Genomic DNA, 13,897 nt, shown 5'->3' with positions numbered 1-13,897 from the left:
AGTGTTAAAGTATAATATGTACCTAGAAATATTTTAAAAGTGTTTAAATTGGAATAAGTTTTACCGAGTCCCAAACATTATTTGGAAGCCACTATGAATTTCAACTCAATGGTCAACCCTGGAAACGTGTCAAGACTCCGGAAAAATACACATGCATCATTTCACTGCAAAAATTGTTGGAATTTACCCACTTCACAGTTTGTTACAAAACAAACTGGCTAACTCAGATCCTGTTGTGAAATCCCTCAACCTCCACTAGAATACACCAATATACTGCTTCCTCTATTCTAGGCTGTTTTTTTTTAATTGTCAAAATACTGCAGACTATGGATGACAAGTAGTCACCAAGGAAGTATCAAAGTGCATCTCGTGCCATAATATCGATCAGAAAATCTCAGCATGTAATGTGCACACCACAAAAAAATTTCTCTGAGGAATCTTCCAGGCAGAGAAAACATTCTTATGTGAGGAGGGGGAACAAACTCAGGCATTGAAATCTTTCCTTTACTGGTTTGCTTTAAACAGGTACTTTCAGATCACAATATTCTCTGAAAAACATGAAATTCAAAATAAATTGTAACTTCCAGGAAGTGCATTCAGTTTTTGACCTAAATGCAAATGACAAATGTAAGTTTGCTTTTCCACTCTGCAAACTGCATTTCACATTTATATTGATACCATTTAGCAGTAAGTAAAACAATCCAGTCATATACACCCAAACTTCACAGATCTTTCACATCATAATTGTAATTACATTTTCCATAAATATTTTAAATAACTATAGCACAAGCCTGACATTCTTACAGTGCAAACATATGATGACAACTCCTCCTAGCGGAGGCACATCTGATACAGCAACATTCAGAAAAATGTAGTTTTCCTATGTGGAATACCAGGTTTTTGCTGGTACTGGTTAGCTCTTCGTTTTTGTCTTACCCTTGTTACTGCTTTAAACTAGACTCATGCAACTTCTCAGCACTAAGGCCCTTTAAGAAAGATTGAAATGAAAATCACTTTCAAGTATGCTGTTAGGTTTTAACATTATTAAACACTTTTTATTTGCACATACAAACAAGAATCAGGCTTCAAATGAACTTGAAGTAATTTCACTGTAAAACTATGATTCACCACTACCTCCTAACATTTTGGGCCAGACTGATCTGATATAAAGTAATTTACACATATTACAAATAACAAAGCTCTGCTGACTCTTGCTGGCAGTGCAGCCCTCTGTGCCTCCTCTCAGTTTCTTCTTACTCATGCTTTGTATCAACCGTGCCAAGAATGATTTCCATGTGAATGAGTCCCCTGCATTTATCTGAATAGACTGCTCTGTTCAGCCAATTCCATCTCAAAGAGCTCAAACCCTCACGGACATCCAAGTTCAGCCTGAACCTAGAGGAGAGGCCTTTTTTTTTTTTTTTTAAACAATAATAGTTCAGAGCAGACAATAGGAGTATGCAGTACTGTCATTCGCTTATTTTAAACCCGTTCTTCCTTCATGTTTCCTCGTTCAAATTATTGTTTTATCTTTCGGAATCAAAATATTTTTTGGTAAAATTTTGACCAAATGTTGTGAAGAAATTAAGGATATGAATTCTCTGAAATCGTTAGTGTAAATACTGTTGGCAGCCTAGGCTCTAAAGCGACGCTTAAAACCTGAATTTTTAGTTCAGTCTGAATTTGGCAAATCTATTACAGACTATACAGAAAGAAATATAAAACATTACTCGATTTGTTTGTATTATTCTGGCCAATGTTTATGTAAAGATAGAGTCTACAAAATACCAGTAGGGACTTAAAAGCATACTGACTCAGCAACCACACTGCAATTTAAGATCATCATCCATAACTAATTCAACAGCATGCCCCTAACATCTACTCAGACTATTTTGTCAGAATAACTCAATTATATGGAATATATCTATTTGTTTATCTTCTGGTGATACACTTCTGTCTTCCAGACCTTTCACAAATAATGCTACAAGGACTTAGTTGCATCAGATTTCAAAACAGGTATTTTCTGTTGTAGCCAATACCTATCACACAAGAGACAACTTTTTTACCAAGATAGCGCTTCATCATTTTTAACGTAACGCTCATGGAATACACAGACTAACTGTTCCTCATTTATATTCCTTACAAAAGAGAAGTACAACTTTCTCTGTAACAACTGTGTTTTTTCTAAGCAGAAGTCCTAGAACAGAAGCAGCAGTACTGCACACAACTCACGTTCAATGAGGGAATATACTGCCACAGATGCTCTAGGTAGCAAAAGTATAAACAAGCCAATATGCACAGGGGATATACAAGCAAGACAATATGCACAGGGGAAACAAATAAGTAATAGTGGACTATTTGAAATGGAGACATAGAGGCAACAACAATCTCTGAAAACCCTTAAGCCATGAATTACCAAAAGCTGGGGTAGTAATTTCTGTATACGTATGTTGTTACATCATTTTTATAAGCACAAGGTTGTACTGTGAAGACATTGATACACTTTTGGTCTAATTCCACACAGATGCTCTTTGCTCTTGCAGAGTTTAATCAGCTGACTGAACCAGCTACCTCTGTGACTTGAGTTGTTCTTGTACATCCTCCCACAACTAGCCTAAAGTTAACATGAATGTTGTACAGCATATGGTTGTTGATTGACAGAAATGGTAGGTATTCATGCAGATCAGACTTGCCCTAGCAGGTGATCTGACAGCAATCACATGACCAAGTATTAATGAACCCAACATCTCACTAGAAAAGATTAGTCCAAATTTCCAAATTCATTCAGTACATCCATCTTAGCACATAGTTTGAAGTCTAGGACTAATTGTAATATTTATGTAACACGGATTCCAGTTAAATGAATTATTACAACTAAAACCATCAAGCTCTTCAATAGAAAGAGTTAATAACTGCAGCCTAGTTCGTCTTTCCTCTTTATGTCTATCTGTGTAGTCTTCTGTAGGTAGATGAAAATTAATTCCACCTGCACCTGAAGCTAACTAGAAGCAGCCTGACTGCTGATAGTGCCATGCTGAACCTGAGCCAGCATACACTGAGGGAAAGACTGCACAGCTGTTTCTCAGCTTGAACAGTCTGTAATGCACCTAACAGTAACAGGCTGTAAATGCATGTATCACTCACTTAATGAGAAATCTGGTTACAGCTGGCAAGGCTCTCTGTGGAGTGAGGGGCTCAAGAGAAAAATAAAAGAACAGTTGCGATTCCAAGCTACAATTCCACTGTAGATTAAACTAATTTGCAATGTTCCGGCCCTTCTCTTTCCAATTCCTCAGCTATACCAACTCAGAAGTTATTAATCTCCATTGTGCAGAGTCAGTGTTTGATCCATGAAACTGTAGAACAGTGTATGTGACATGGTCCTCTTTTAGAAAACAAAAATCAGTTCCCCTGTCCATAGTGTTCATTTGTTTTCTGATGTTTCACTCAAATAGTCAAAGAAAAAATATATACTATTTAATAATAAATATATTCTTTTCATTTGCTTTCTGGAGCTTCAACTTTTTATGGTAAACTTAGATCTTTCAAGTTGCCCTACAAGAAATGTAACTTTAAATCAGAAATTATCTTGTGATGAATTAACTCTAGGAATTGAGTGCTATCTTATCTAACAAATTAGACTTACGATAAAAATCAAACTGACAGCTGTATAATTAATGAAATAGTGCTCAGGTAAATGTTTGCTAAATTATGGCTACTAGCCAAATATGTACACATTTCACAAGATGTCAATCATTATGTTCCTATGTAGCTGTCTATTGCAGCACAACAGAAGAAAGCTGGATTGTGCTGGCACTCTTCATGCACCTGTGCTAGATCACCCATTTTAGCTTAAGCTGCTGTTAAATGTGGTTTGAACAAACCCAGGTGATTTTGCAGTGAAGTGGATTAGAACAAAATTTGAATTTAGCTTGGTTTCTCTTTTCCTGCAATAGCCAAATAGTTTTTGGCCTCTCCACTCTGCAAACACCCACTGGTCTCATGTACATTTACTCTTACTGCTTAGCTGCTCCAAGCTCCTGAGCTATGTGGTTAGCAATACTCCCTTCCTTCCTTCCCTCTCACTCATCTCCATTAGCCTGGTACCCCAAACTGCAAAGCCATGCCCAGTCCACTTCCCTAAGCCATTTGTACACCAGTTTTGTTGATTTTTGTTATACAATTTTAAGAAGAGACCCTAATGTAAACTTCTTCTATTCATTTAAATAATGGATTAAGCAAAAAAGACACCAGCCAGAAGACTGCGTACTGATTATTCACATAGATAACTCTTCTAGTTACATACCAAAACTCATAAAACCAACAGAATCCTAGTGACAAAATACACCTCATGATAAGACTTAAAAAACATAATATACAAATTTCTACTGAGCCATGGTGTTTTCATTTTAATGTAAAAGGCTTATTTTGTAACTTTTTATAGTACACTGTATTACGTTGATTCCTCTGAAAGTAATGCCTCCTATTTATTTCCAAGGAAACTACAACAGATACGGAAAGCACAATGACACTATCTGTAAAGAAAATTCTCAGCTACAAAACACTATTTTCCAACACAGGCACCATCACTAGCTATGCATTTTTGCCAGCAATGACCAAGAACCTGCATGCCACGCTCATAAAAATCTGCACCAGTGGAGGAGACTCACTGTTGCTGTTGTCACTGCTGAAATGCACCACCCACTGCCTCACTGTGTGATCTCCATCAACATTCAGCAAGAGGCAATTAATGTCAATGGGTGCCATTTTTGCCACATGGAGGAATTCAACAACACACCTTTGCTCCATACACCCTTCTGTGTCAGACACCATTCTGTCAGGCTGTCCCTTCTGCTGCTGTCTGTCACACAGTAACAACATGCAATGGAATACTGGTGGGAACTTCCATACTGACATCACTGCCCAACATAATCAAATGGGAGGAAGCCATCTTACTTTGAAATATTTCTTCCTTGGAGAATACAACAAGCTGAAAAGCTCTTTTCTTAAATAAAAATCCCAACATTATTTCTTATAAAGGTGAAAGGCAGAAAACCTCTGCTGCTCAAGATGCCCAGTCACGTAGCAAAGATAATAAAATGAGAACTATCTAGGAAAAATAATTTAGCTGCAAATGCAATGCCCTTAGAAAGTGAAGTCATTGTCCACTTTTTTTTAATCAACTTCTAATTACATGAGAAAAGGAGCTGAAGATGATCAATAAGCAGGCTTATAAAAATAAATTACAGTGTTCAGTGATCAGTAGAAAGAACACTGGTCACAAGTTGCAATAAATGTAGGCTTACACTAAATTCTGTTTTAATTTTAGATGGAAGTTCTCTCACTCCTATAAATGGAAACAGGACATTTAGGGCTAGAGCTCACCAGAACAGGTTAACTAGCATTGAGAGAGCTAACGGTAAGAAATAATCCTGAGTAACATTAAAGCTTGAGCTAACATCTGCAACAGTTTAAAAGGTGCTTTATGGGAATCTCAGCCATGAAGATATTTGTCAGTCTCAACCATCTTAACAAGTCAATAAGCTTATAAGAGTCAGAGCCTCTACTACTTCCAGCACTGTGCATGCAAAACATAACAAGTTATTTTTCTATTATTATCTCCGGATGCAAATAGCTAGCTAGCTAAGATGTTATTATATTTGGGTTCTCTTTGGAGTAAACATTGAGAATCAGGAATTTCTTTGAATCAACAGAATTTACTTGCAAAAATGCTATCAGTCATATTTTTGTGAACATGAGGCAACTCTAATAAAAAAACAAAGAAAAAACTGTTCATTTTCCTTTTGAAGATACATAAATGCAGGACCAGGATTCCCAAAGCCTTACAGAAAGATAATGCAAATACTAAGCCAGCCTAAACTTGCTATGCCAATTCAAATTTGTTCAAAGTATTTTTAATTACTCTTATGGTAGTAAACTTTTGCCTTATAAAGGGGCTGACTACACAACACACTTCTGCCAGTCTTTCTGCAGATAGCCCAAAGGATATTTTTTTCCCATCCATTTCTGTTTTCCTCCTATATTTTGGTGCATTGTTACTGCATTCAAATTACAATTTCAAAAAACAGAAGCTTCAGGTGTGATTCCATCAATTTCACAATCACCACTGTTAGACTTCCCTTACCTGCTAAGTTCTGTACTGTGGCATGCTCCATAGCAAGCTTCCCTTCATAGTGCCGTGCATTCAGCCTCTTCATCAAAAGCCTTTCCTGCCTTGCCTCACCATATTGTGCAGCATCTGCTGGAGTAGCAGCAGAGATAGAATGATCTCTACCACTGCAATATAGGACATCATCAAGTAGAACTTCAGTTAAGTGTAATATAAAGAAATTCAGGAGTGAACAAAGTTCACTGCGTCAGCCAAGCTCTGCATTTGCTCTAATATATAAATACCTGTTAAGTGGCACAAGTGTATTCTGATTGCACTAAACTCCATGCATTTCAGGTGTAGCACTGGGCTTCTAGCACCTGCACTACTTTGCTCTTGATTACACAACACCTGTAATCTTGCAGTTACCGGACAAACTCCTCATCAGAAATTCTACGTTATATCAAGTAAAACTAAAGGGCTTTTTACTCTTGTCTTTTTTTATTTTCCATGTTACAGGTTCATGGACTCCTCCACTTCTAATGAATTCTTTCTAAAATCTAACTAGATACCTTTCTAGCAGTATTTTTGAAGAGTAGGAAAAAACACCATTGTACAAAGAAAGGTGTAGTGAAATGCAGAAAGCGAAAGAGAAGCTAACAAAAGATGAAAAAGTAATTAAGAAGCTTTTAAGCTGAAGTTGGTAAAGAGTGAAAAAGAAAAAATCTTTGCCAGAAGTAAAGGATGATTACAGGAAAAAATGATGAATGATTAAAATGATGGATGATTAAAATTTTCTTTTTTTTTTTTATTTTTATTTTTATTTTCCCCCACCACAACAGCAGTAGTGCAGTTTTACAAGGGGAAAAGTCTGTAAAGTTGTGGCTAGATAATAATTTCCCTTTTTTTTTTTTAATAAACATATTTTGTCTCAGTTCTTAAAAACAAAAAGAAACTAAACTCACTCCATGCTCAGATTAGATCAAGTTGACTGAATCTCTGAAGTGATGCCTTCATCAAGACAGTTTTAAAATTTAATGTTGTTAGGTCTTAGTAGACAGTTAAGAGCAGAGTTGTGGGTTTTTTTTTCATTTTCTTTTTTTAATTATTTTGTTTTTTAAATCATTAATATTCTGAACAGTTATGATGCTGGATGAGAAAAAGACAGGAAAGTAAATTGCTGAAATACAACCTTGAGGATTCAGACAAGCAAATGGATCACTGATTTCAAAATAACAGATCAGCATCTCAATCCATTCTTGACAGTGAAATTTTGGATTAAAAATCTCCCCACTTTTTAACTTTTAACTGATTAATGAAACATCAAAGTTTCTGCCACTTCACATCCATGGTGCCACAAAACTTCCACTGGATTTTCACCAACAATCCCAAAAAAGCAATCAAAAAGACATCAGTCCTCAAACGTGGGTATATAATACTGCTGAAGGAAAAGCATCAAATGGAGATGTGAATGGAAATGAGGTGATTCTGGATTAAAGACAGATATTAAAAGCCATTTTGGTATTTCTATTTAAACTTTTACTATCCAAAAGTTAAAAATTCTGGATGTCTCTCTCTATAGAAAAGAGGCACTGTTATAGAGACCAGCACAAAAGATCTCCGCTAGAATGGAATATTCAGTTACCAGTTTAGAGGACTGGTGCAGCTATCCTATAATCATTGTTACAGTTCATTAATGACAGCAGCTCTCCCTACAGGTATATGGCAAGGTTTCCACACATTTTTCAGTGCTAACTTCATTGATGCTCTTTCTCTGTGCTCAGATGGAGACAATTACTCCAGCTATCAGTCAATAATGTGAAGTGTAGACACGCACAAGCCAGCTCATACATTTAGCAGGATCTTCAGTGGATAGTTCAGTGGAACTTCAATGATAAAAGGCTTCATGGTAAATAATACGTTTTCTTTAAAGTGACTGGTAATAATTTACTCAAATAAAATCAGTTACGTTGTAATAAGGTGATACAGGTTATTGCCTTGCTATTTCTTGGATAATTAATTCAAGAAAGGTAATCTGTAAAACTTGTTTGTTCTGTCCTTCCAAAAACTGTCTGCACAGTGCATTCTGTAAGTGCACTCACTAACACAGGGTTCCTTTACTTTCTTAGCAAGCTATCCAAATCTAATATGAAGTTAATAAATACAAGGCAGTTCTATGAGATAATCCAGTCACAGATAATTGCACAAAAGATGGCTCTTCCCTATAAAAGAAGTGGCATGTATTCCCACCAGAGAATATTTGAAATGGAGATTGCTTCTTACTCTATTAACAAAATGTGCATCAATTAGGTTTCTACACATATTTCTGAATCTGCAAATTAGTTTCACAGGCAAATCAAAATACATGTATTGTAAATATATACTTAGAACCAGAATCTACATGCAATTTCAATTGTCTTAGTAAAATCACCTTCTCTTGGGTCTAATTACAAACTCAAATTAATTGTTTTAATGGAAAGCCTTTTAATAATTACGTATAAACTCTTATCAGTGCTCTATATGTAGCAAACAAAAGACACCATCACACATTTGGAAATTGGATAGTTTAATGTGGGATAAAAGTATTTTTCTTTTTAAAAAGTATCCGCCTTTTAAAATAATAATAAATAATAAAATAAACAGATAAAAAGAAGGAAGAAAGACCATTTCTCAGTATACTTTACCATTTATATCAGTGTTAAAACAAAGTTTCAGATAGCCCTAATTTCAACTGTGTGAGACAAGGAAAATACAAAAAGAGACCAAGCAAACTAAAAAAGACTATGCTGATGAAATGAAATGTGATGTTTCCTCTCATTCTAAGATACAAAATACTGCTGATGATAGCTTCAAAATCACAGCTATACAATACTCTGTAAATGTTGGCTATTGTTCAAAACCATCAACTTTTACTGACTCTCCAAAAACACTGCTAGTTTCTATAGTTGAAAAAATATTCATGCAACAAGGAGCTCCTGTAGCAACAACGAGGGGACTAGAAAGGAAAGTGAGAGCACTGAACTTTCTTTTCTGGCAAAATAGTTCAAATCCCAAGTGAGATAGCAGGATAAATATGCCAGAGGGGCTTCATTCATTCTCCATCAAACAACACACCACAAAAGATCCATACATTTTGCCAGGAAAATACTGGCATAAAGAATGAGCAGCCTTGGAAACAGAAATTCTTGACTCAAAGTCAGGTTGAAGGTCACTGCTCTAAATGCTGGAAAGTTCACTTGATTTGCATTTGATATATTGATATCTAAATGATTTTCTGAGTTGTTTACGATCTTTTATTTCCTGCAGATGATCCAAGCAGAAGTAAATATTAATCTTTTTGATTTCACAGCCAGATGAAAGAGGTCTAAAAGAAATGCTTCACATTATTGAAGAAGCTAGAGAAAATGTCATCAAACTTTGTTCCAATTCCTGTTAAACCAAACACTACTAAATTAAAAACATGCCTGTATGAAGGAAAACAGACTCAAAGTTTCCAATTTCCACACCAACCATTCCCTATAAATTAATAAGCTTACATCTAATTTGATAGTTCAGATCCTGTTTAACCTCTTCTAAAAATTACTGTTAACAATCAGGGTGATGATGAACTCACATACATTGATTTGCTAAAATAAACAAATAAAAATTGTTTCAAAACAAATCTACGCTGATTTTTTCATTTCATGATGCTTGAATCAAATGAGATTAGATGCAGTTGAGAAAGCAGCACTAATCTGAGGATACTATTTCAATAAATGAAGCAACAGGCCTATTATTAAAAATATAGAGAAAAGTCTCCAGCAGCAAGTAAATTGTTTTCTTCCCTTCCAGAAACCTTTTTATATGACAGAGCTCTTAGCAATACATCTAATTATCATTCCAATCAAATAATCCACTGCAAAGGATTATATAATCTGCACACAATTTGGAGCTGTAACTTCCTGCAGGAGCTAACAGTGCCCTTAGACACCTTTCTTCAACACCAGTCAGGTAGGTAAGAGTCCAAGCATTAAAACTCTTAATTGCAATCTGCTGCTGGGGCAGAAAGAACAAATATTGGCCTGAAATTAATGGTTGCTTTTAAGAATTTTAGTTGTCACAGTTTATTATTTGAACTCAGTTTAACAGTGAGTGTGGCCATAGAGGAAGACACAAAGAAGCATTTGCTCCCTGGCAAGAACTTGATCAAATTTTTGCACACAGGGCACTTTCAGTAGTCCACCCTGGCAATACAGCGAATGTAAGCTGCTGAATAATTTTACGTCACTCAAGTCTGACAAATACTGTGTCAGAGTACTCTTCAGCCAAAGATTGCGTTTTCCTGTGGCTGATTCAAGAACTAAAACCAACTTTAGAAATACACTACTGTTCTTCAGCAGAAAAGACAATGATGTATGGTATTTTTTACCTCTGAAATGAAAAAATAGTAAGAAACAATGTTTATGTAATTCAAAGCATCTTCAATCTTTGGCATTCAAGGAACAAAGGCACAACATCCATTTCCTGAAGTTAAATTTCCAGGCCCCCAAAATGCAAATGCCTCTGTCAGTAATACTTGCACTTTAGTCCCCCTTGTTCAAAGCACACTAGCTGCAAGACTTTGAAGAAATGTGAACAGAGGAATATGGGTGGATCTGACAAAGTCATCACAAAAACAAGTAAATTATAAAATTAATTGCACTATGACGTCTTACTAAGAACGATGAATGCATTTCAAAGTTATTATTACTAACTTCTTTTGCTCGTAAGCATGGCATGTAGAAACAGAAATCCCAGCCTCTGACCTCCTCATCCCCCCCTAACTAAAGACAGAACAAGCAAGGCAAGGACATGACATGAATTGTGGCTGTAGCTAAGCAAAGTTTATCTGCATCCTTGAAAATTTGTCTTGGATGGTGCCAGCTGCTGCTGAGAAGAATGCTTTGCTATCATTACACAAAAATCTCGAATCAGGAACGTTCTGGTACTACACTATAATAGTTGTGTTGTGAACACACAAACAAGAAATGGCTGAGAGGATCAAAACAGTCATGTTTAGAAAAGGTACATTACGTACATAACACTACTAGGAATTTCTGAAGATTGCGTTGCCCTTTGGCACCTCTGGCATCGACTGGTGCTGGGAATTAAAATTCAAAGGAAAAAAAATCCACTCTAACACCACTAGCTGTTGAGATGCTCATAATGTTAAAAAAGAATACAATTCTATTATTCTAACACACCAAATTGTTGCTGCAAATCAAAGAAATACAGAAAACTAGAAGCCAATCCATCTATTATCTACAAAAACCTTTGTATTTTTGACAGGCTGGTTAAAGTTACTTCTTAGCACTTGTCACTTTGCTTAAAAGTAATTATTTACCATTTTGTTGACATCAAGTTATATAATTGTGAAGAAAATAAGATCATTACTGCTGTAACGTTAAGATGAAAAATTGTTTACTATGACTGCCTACATCATCCCTCACCTGGAAGTTGATGCTTGTGCCATATTAGCAACATTTTCCCAAGAGCAGAAACAAGTACAGTCATGCAAAACGACACTGTGACAGACGGCACTTCTTTCAGGCTTTTCCAGTTTATTCCTCTGGATTTCATATCTTAATGGTTGCAAATTGGAGTATGTACAATATTACTCACAAACACATACTGCAATAAAAATAATATTTATTTCCACAGAGAAAAAAAGAAGGCAAAAAAAGAACAGATTGCTATGATTTCCAAATACCAAAGAAACTGGAAGCTTCTTGTTTTGATTTGCTGTAGTAATGACTGGTACACATAACTAATTCAAACAAATAAAGATGAATGCATATATAAGTAGATAGCACTTCCACACACACACACACACACACAAAAAAAAAAAAAGGCAAATTCCAATCAACTCAACACAGACTTTTTTTGATAAGTTGTTAGGTCCATGCTTGCTGTCTGACAGTATTTTTGGAAATAAAATTAAAGCTCCACAAAAGAACAAATGGACATTATTTTATTGCAACACTAGAATTGAGGAAAACTCAGCACTGATTTAGAGTGGCAGAGCTAAGTCTGCACATTCATCACAAAGAAGTCTTTGTGTCTGTGCTGTCAGCACAGAAGAGCCTTTGATGAGCAGCGTTTTGTTTCCTCATACTGTAACTTCTGCAGGGCAATAAGTTGTATTAACTTCAGTGAGTGATTTTATGAGACAAAAATTGGAAGGAAGAAAGGACATGGAACAACCATTAAGCAAGGTTTAGCTATAAATATCACTTGCTAGTTTAACATTCTTTCACTATGGCTGTTAAACCAGAAAAAAAAATAATTCCTGATAGATAGAAGAGCAGAATTTAAAAAAAAAAAGAAAAAGAAAAAGACATTTTCAAAAATTTCATAAGAAAAAAACGCACTTGCCAAACATGATTTTCTTTCCCAATCCACACAGAAAATAGCTAGCTGTAACACAAATAGAAAGTACACCAAAATATGACTGTATGGTAGATGATCCTGGAGAAAAGTGGAGCCACATTCCAGAGAAAATATTAACCAATATGGTTAATATTAACCACATTAACTAATACGTTGTGCACCACTCTCCTGTCAGCCTGAAACTCCTTCACTCTCACTTACTCTTCTTCCAAAGTACCAAAAAGTACTTTCTCATCACCCTATCAGTATGCTGCCCATGCTTCTGCTTCACACCATTTGTCACCTTCACATCCAATTTGTACATAACTTTTAGGAACGTTTTATGCCAAGTGACATAGGATTCAGTCTATTCCTGCTTTTTTCTTGAACTGAAACTTGAACATAAACTATATTAAAATAAATAAACGAACCAGAAGACTTTGCTGGCTAAAAAATAATTTCTGATTTCTACCTGCATAAAGAGAATGCTCATTTTCACAAGAAGAGAAGTTTCTGCATACGCTGCAAAATGGGGCAAGCTTTGTTTGCCATTTGGCAGATCACGTGCAGCAATGCTGCAGACTTAAGGCAGCAGTGATGTCCCTCTGGCAACACCTTTTCATCTGAAGAAGCCGCAGCATCCACAGATAACTCCTTTGTAACACTCAAGCTTTGTCATCTTCCCTGTTGTTTTCTTTGGGGATGTGCCATGAGCTGCCGAGCATCTTCTCTGCCTGTACAGAGCCAGGTGCTCAGCCCTAACTGCAGCACGCTCCATCACTGCCTGCCAGGTGGGGTGAAAGAGTGAGAAGAACATGCATGTAGATTTAGAAGGCTGCAGGCGTTGACTGGGGAGTTGGCCAATTCCTCAGGCAAACCGTGAGCTACGGCTCCTGCAGAACACTGAGCTGGGCACATTCTTCTCTCTTAGCGCAAGAGAATGCAAGCAGCTTGCTGAGCCGTGCCGTAAGCAAAGGACAAGCACAAGAGTAGTGTTTGAGAACTCCTGGCTCCAGGTCCTACGCCACTCCATTACCTCTCATTACACACTGTGAATTTAGCTACCAAAATCAAATTCACAAGTGGTGATACAGCTCAATTAAGGTAAATTTCAAAGAGAAAAGCCTATTTACAAATAAACCTTCAGAATACATTTGCTGGCTCCAAAAATCAACAGCAAGATAACTTTCTGAAAGTTTCCAGTACAGTCAAATCAACGTATATTTGAAACAGATCAAGTAAAAACTTGCTGAGGGAGAGAGAGAAGTGTATCTGTACACAGTTCTGGGTAATGTTTTTAATTAAAGAACTGACAAACGGATATGATTTTTATATGCCATTGTTTCTGCAATTAGACCAGATTCAGTATTCACATATTCTGCTGAGTCAGTCACTTATATT

The 13,897-nt window shown here is 36.2% G+C and overlaps 1 protein-coding gene across 6 annotated transcripts in view; it reads right to left on the bottom strand.

Moving 5' to 3' along the window:
• BCAR3 (BCAR3 adaptor protein, NSP family member) overlaps window positions 1-13,897 on the bottom strand; it is a 104,611-nt gene that overhangs the window by 85,432 nt on the left and 5,282 nt on the right. For 4 of the 6 annotated variants that reach the window (XM_090146328.1, XM_090146332.1, XM_090146331.1 and 1 more), the window contains exon 2: window positions 6,146-6,262. The exons of 1 other annotated variant lie outside the window; for it this stretch is intronic. In XM_090146328.1, the coding sequence (XP_090002454.1) occupies window positions 6,146-6,218 (73 nt within the window). In that variant the 5' untranslated portion in view covers window positions 6,219-6,262. The remainder of the gene's footprint in view (window positions 1-6,145; window positions 6,263-13,897) is intronic. One more of the 6 variants, XM_090146329.1, reaches the window with a different exon arrangement.

This window comes from Phasianus colchicus, chromosome 9, assembly GCF_987193195.1.
Source record: "Phasianus colchicus chromosome 9, bPhaCol1.hap1.1, whole genome shotgun sequence".
NCBI lineage: Eukaryota > Metazoa > Chordata > Aves > Galliformes > Phasianidae > Phasianus > Phasianus colchicus.
This window is presented reverse-complemented; position numbering and strand designations above follow the sequence as displayed.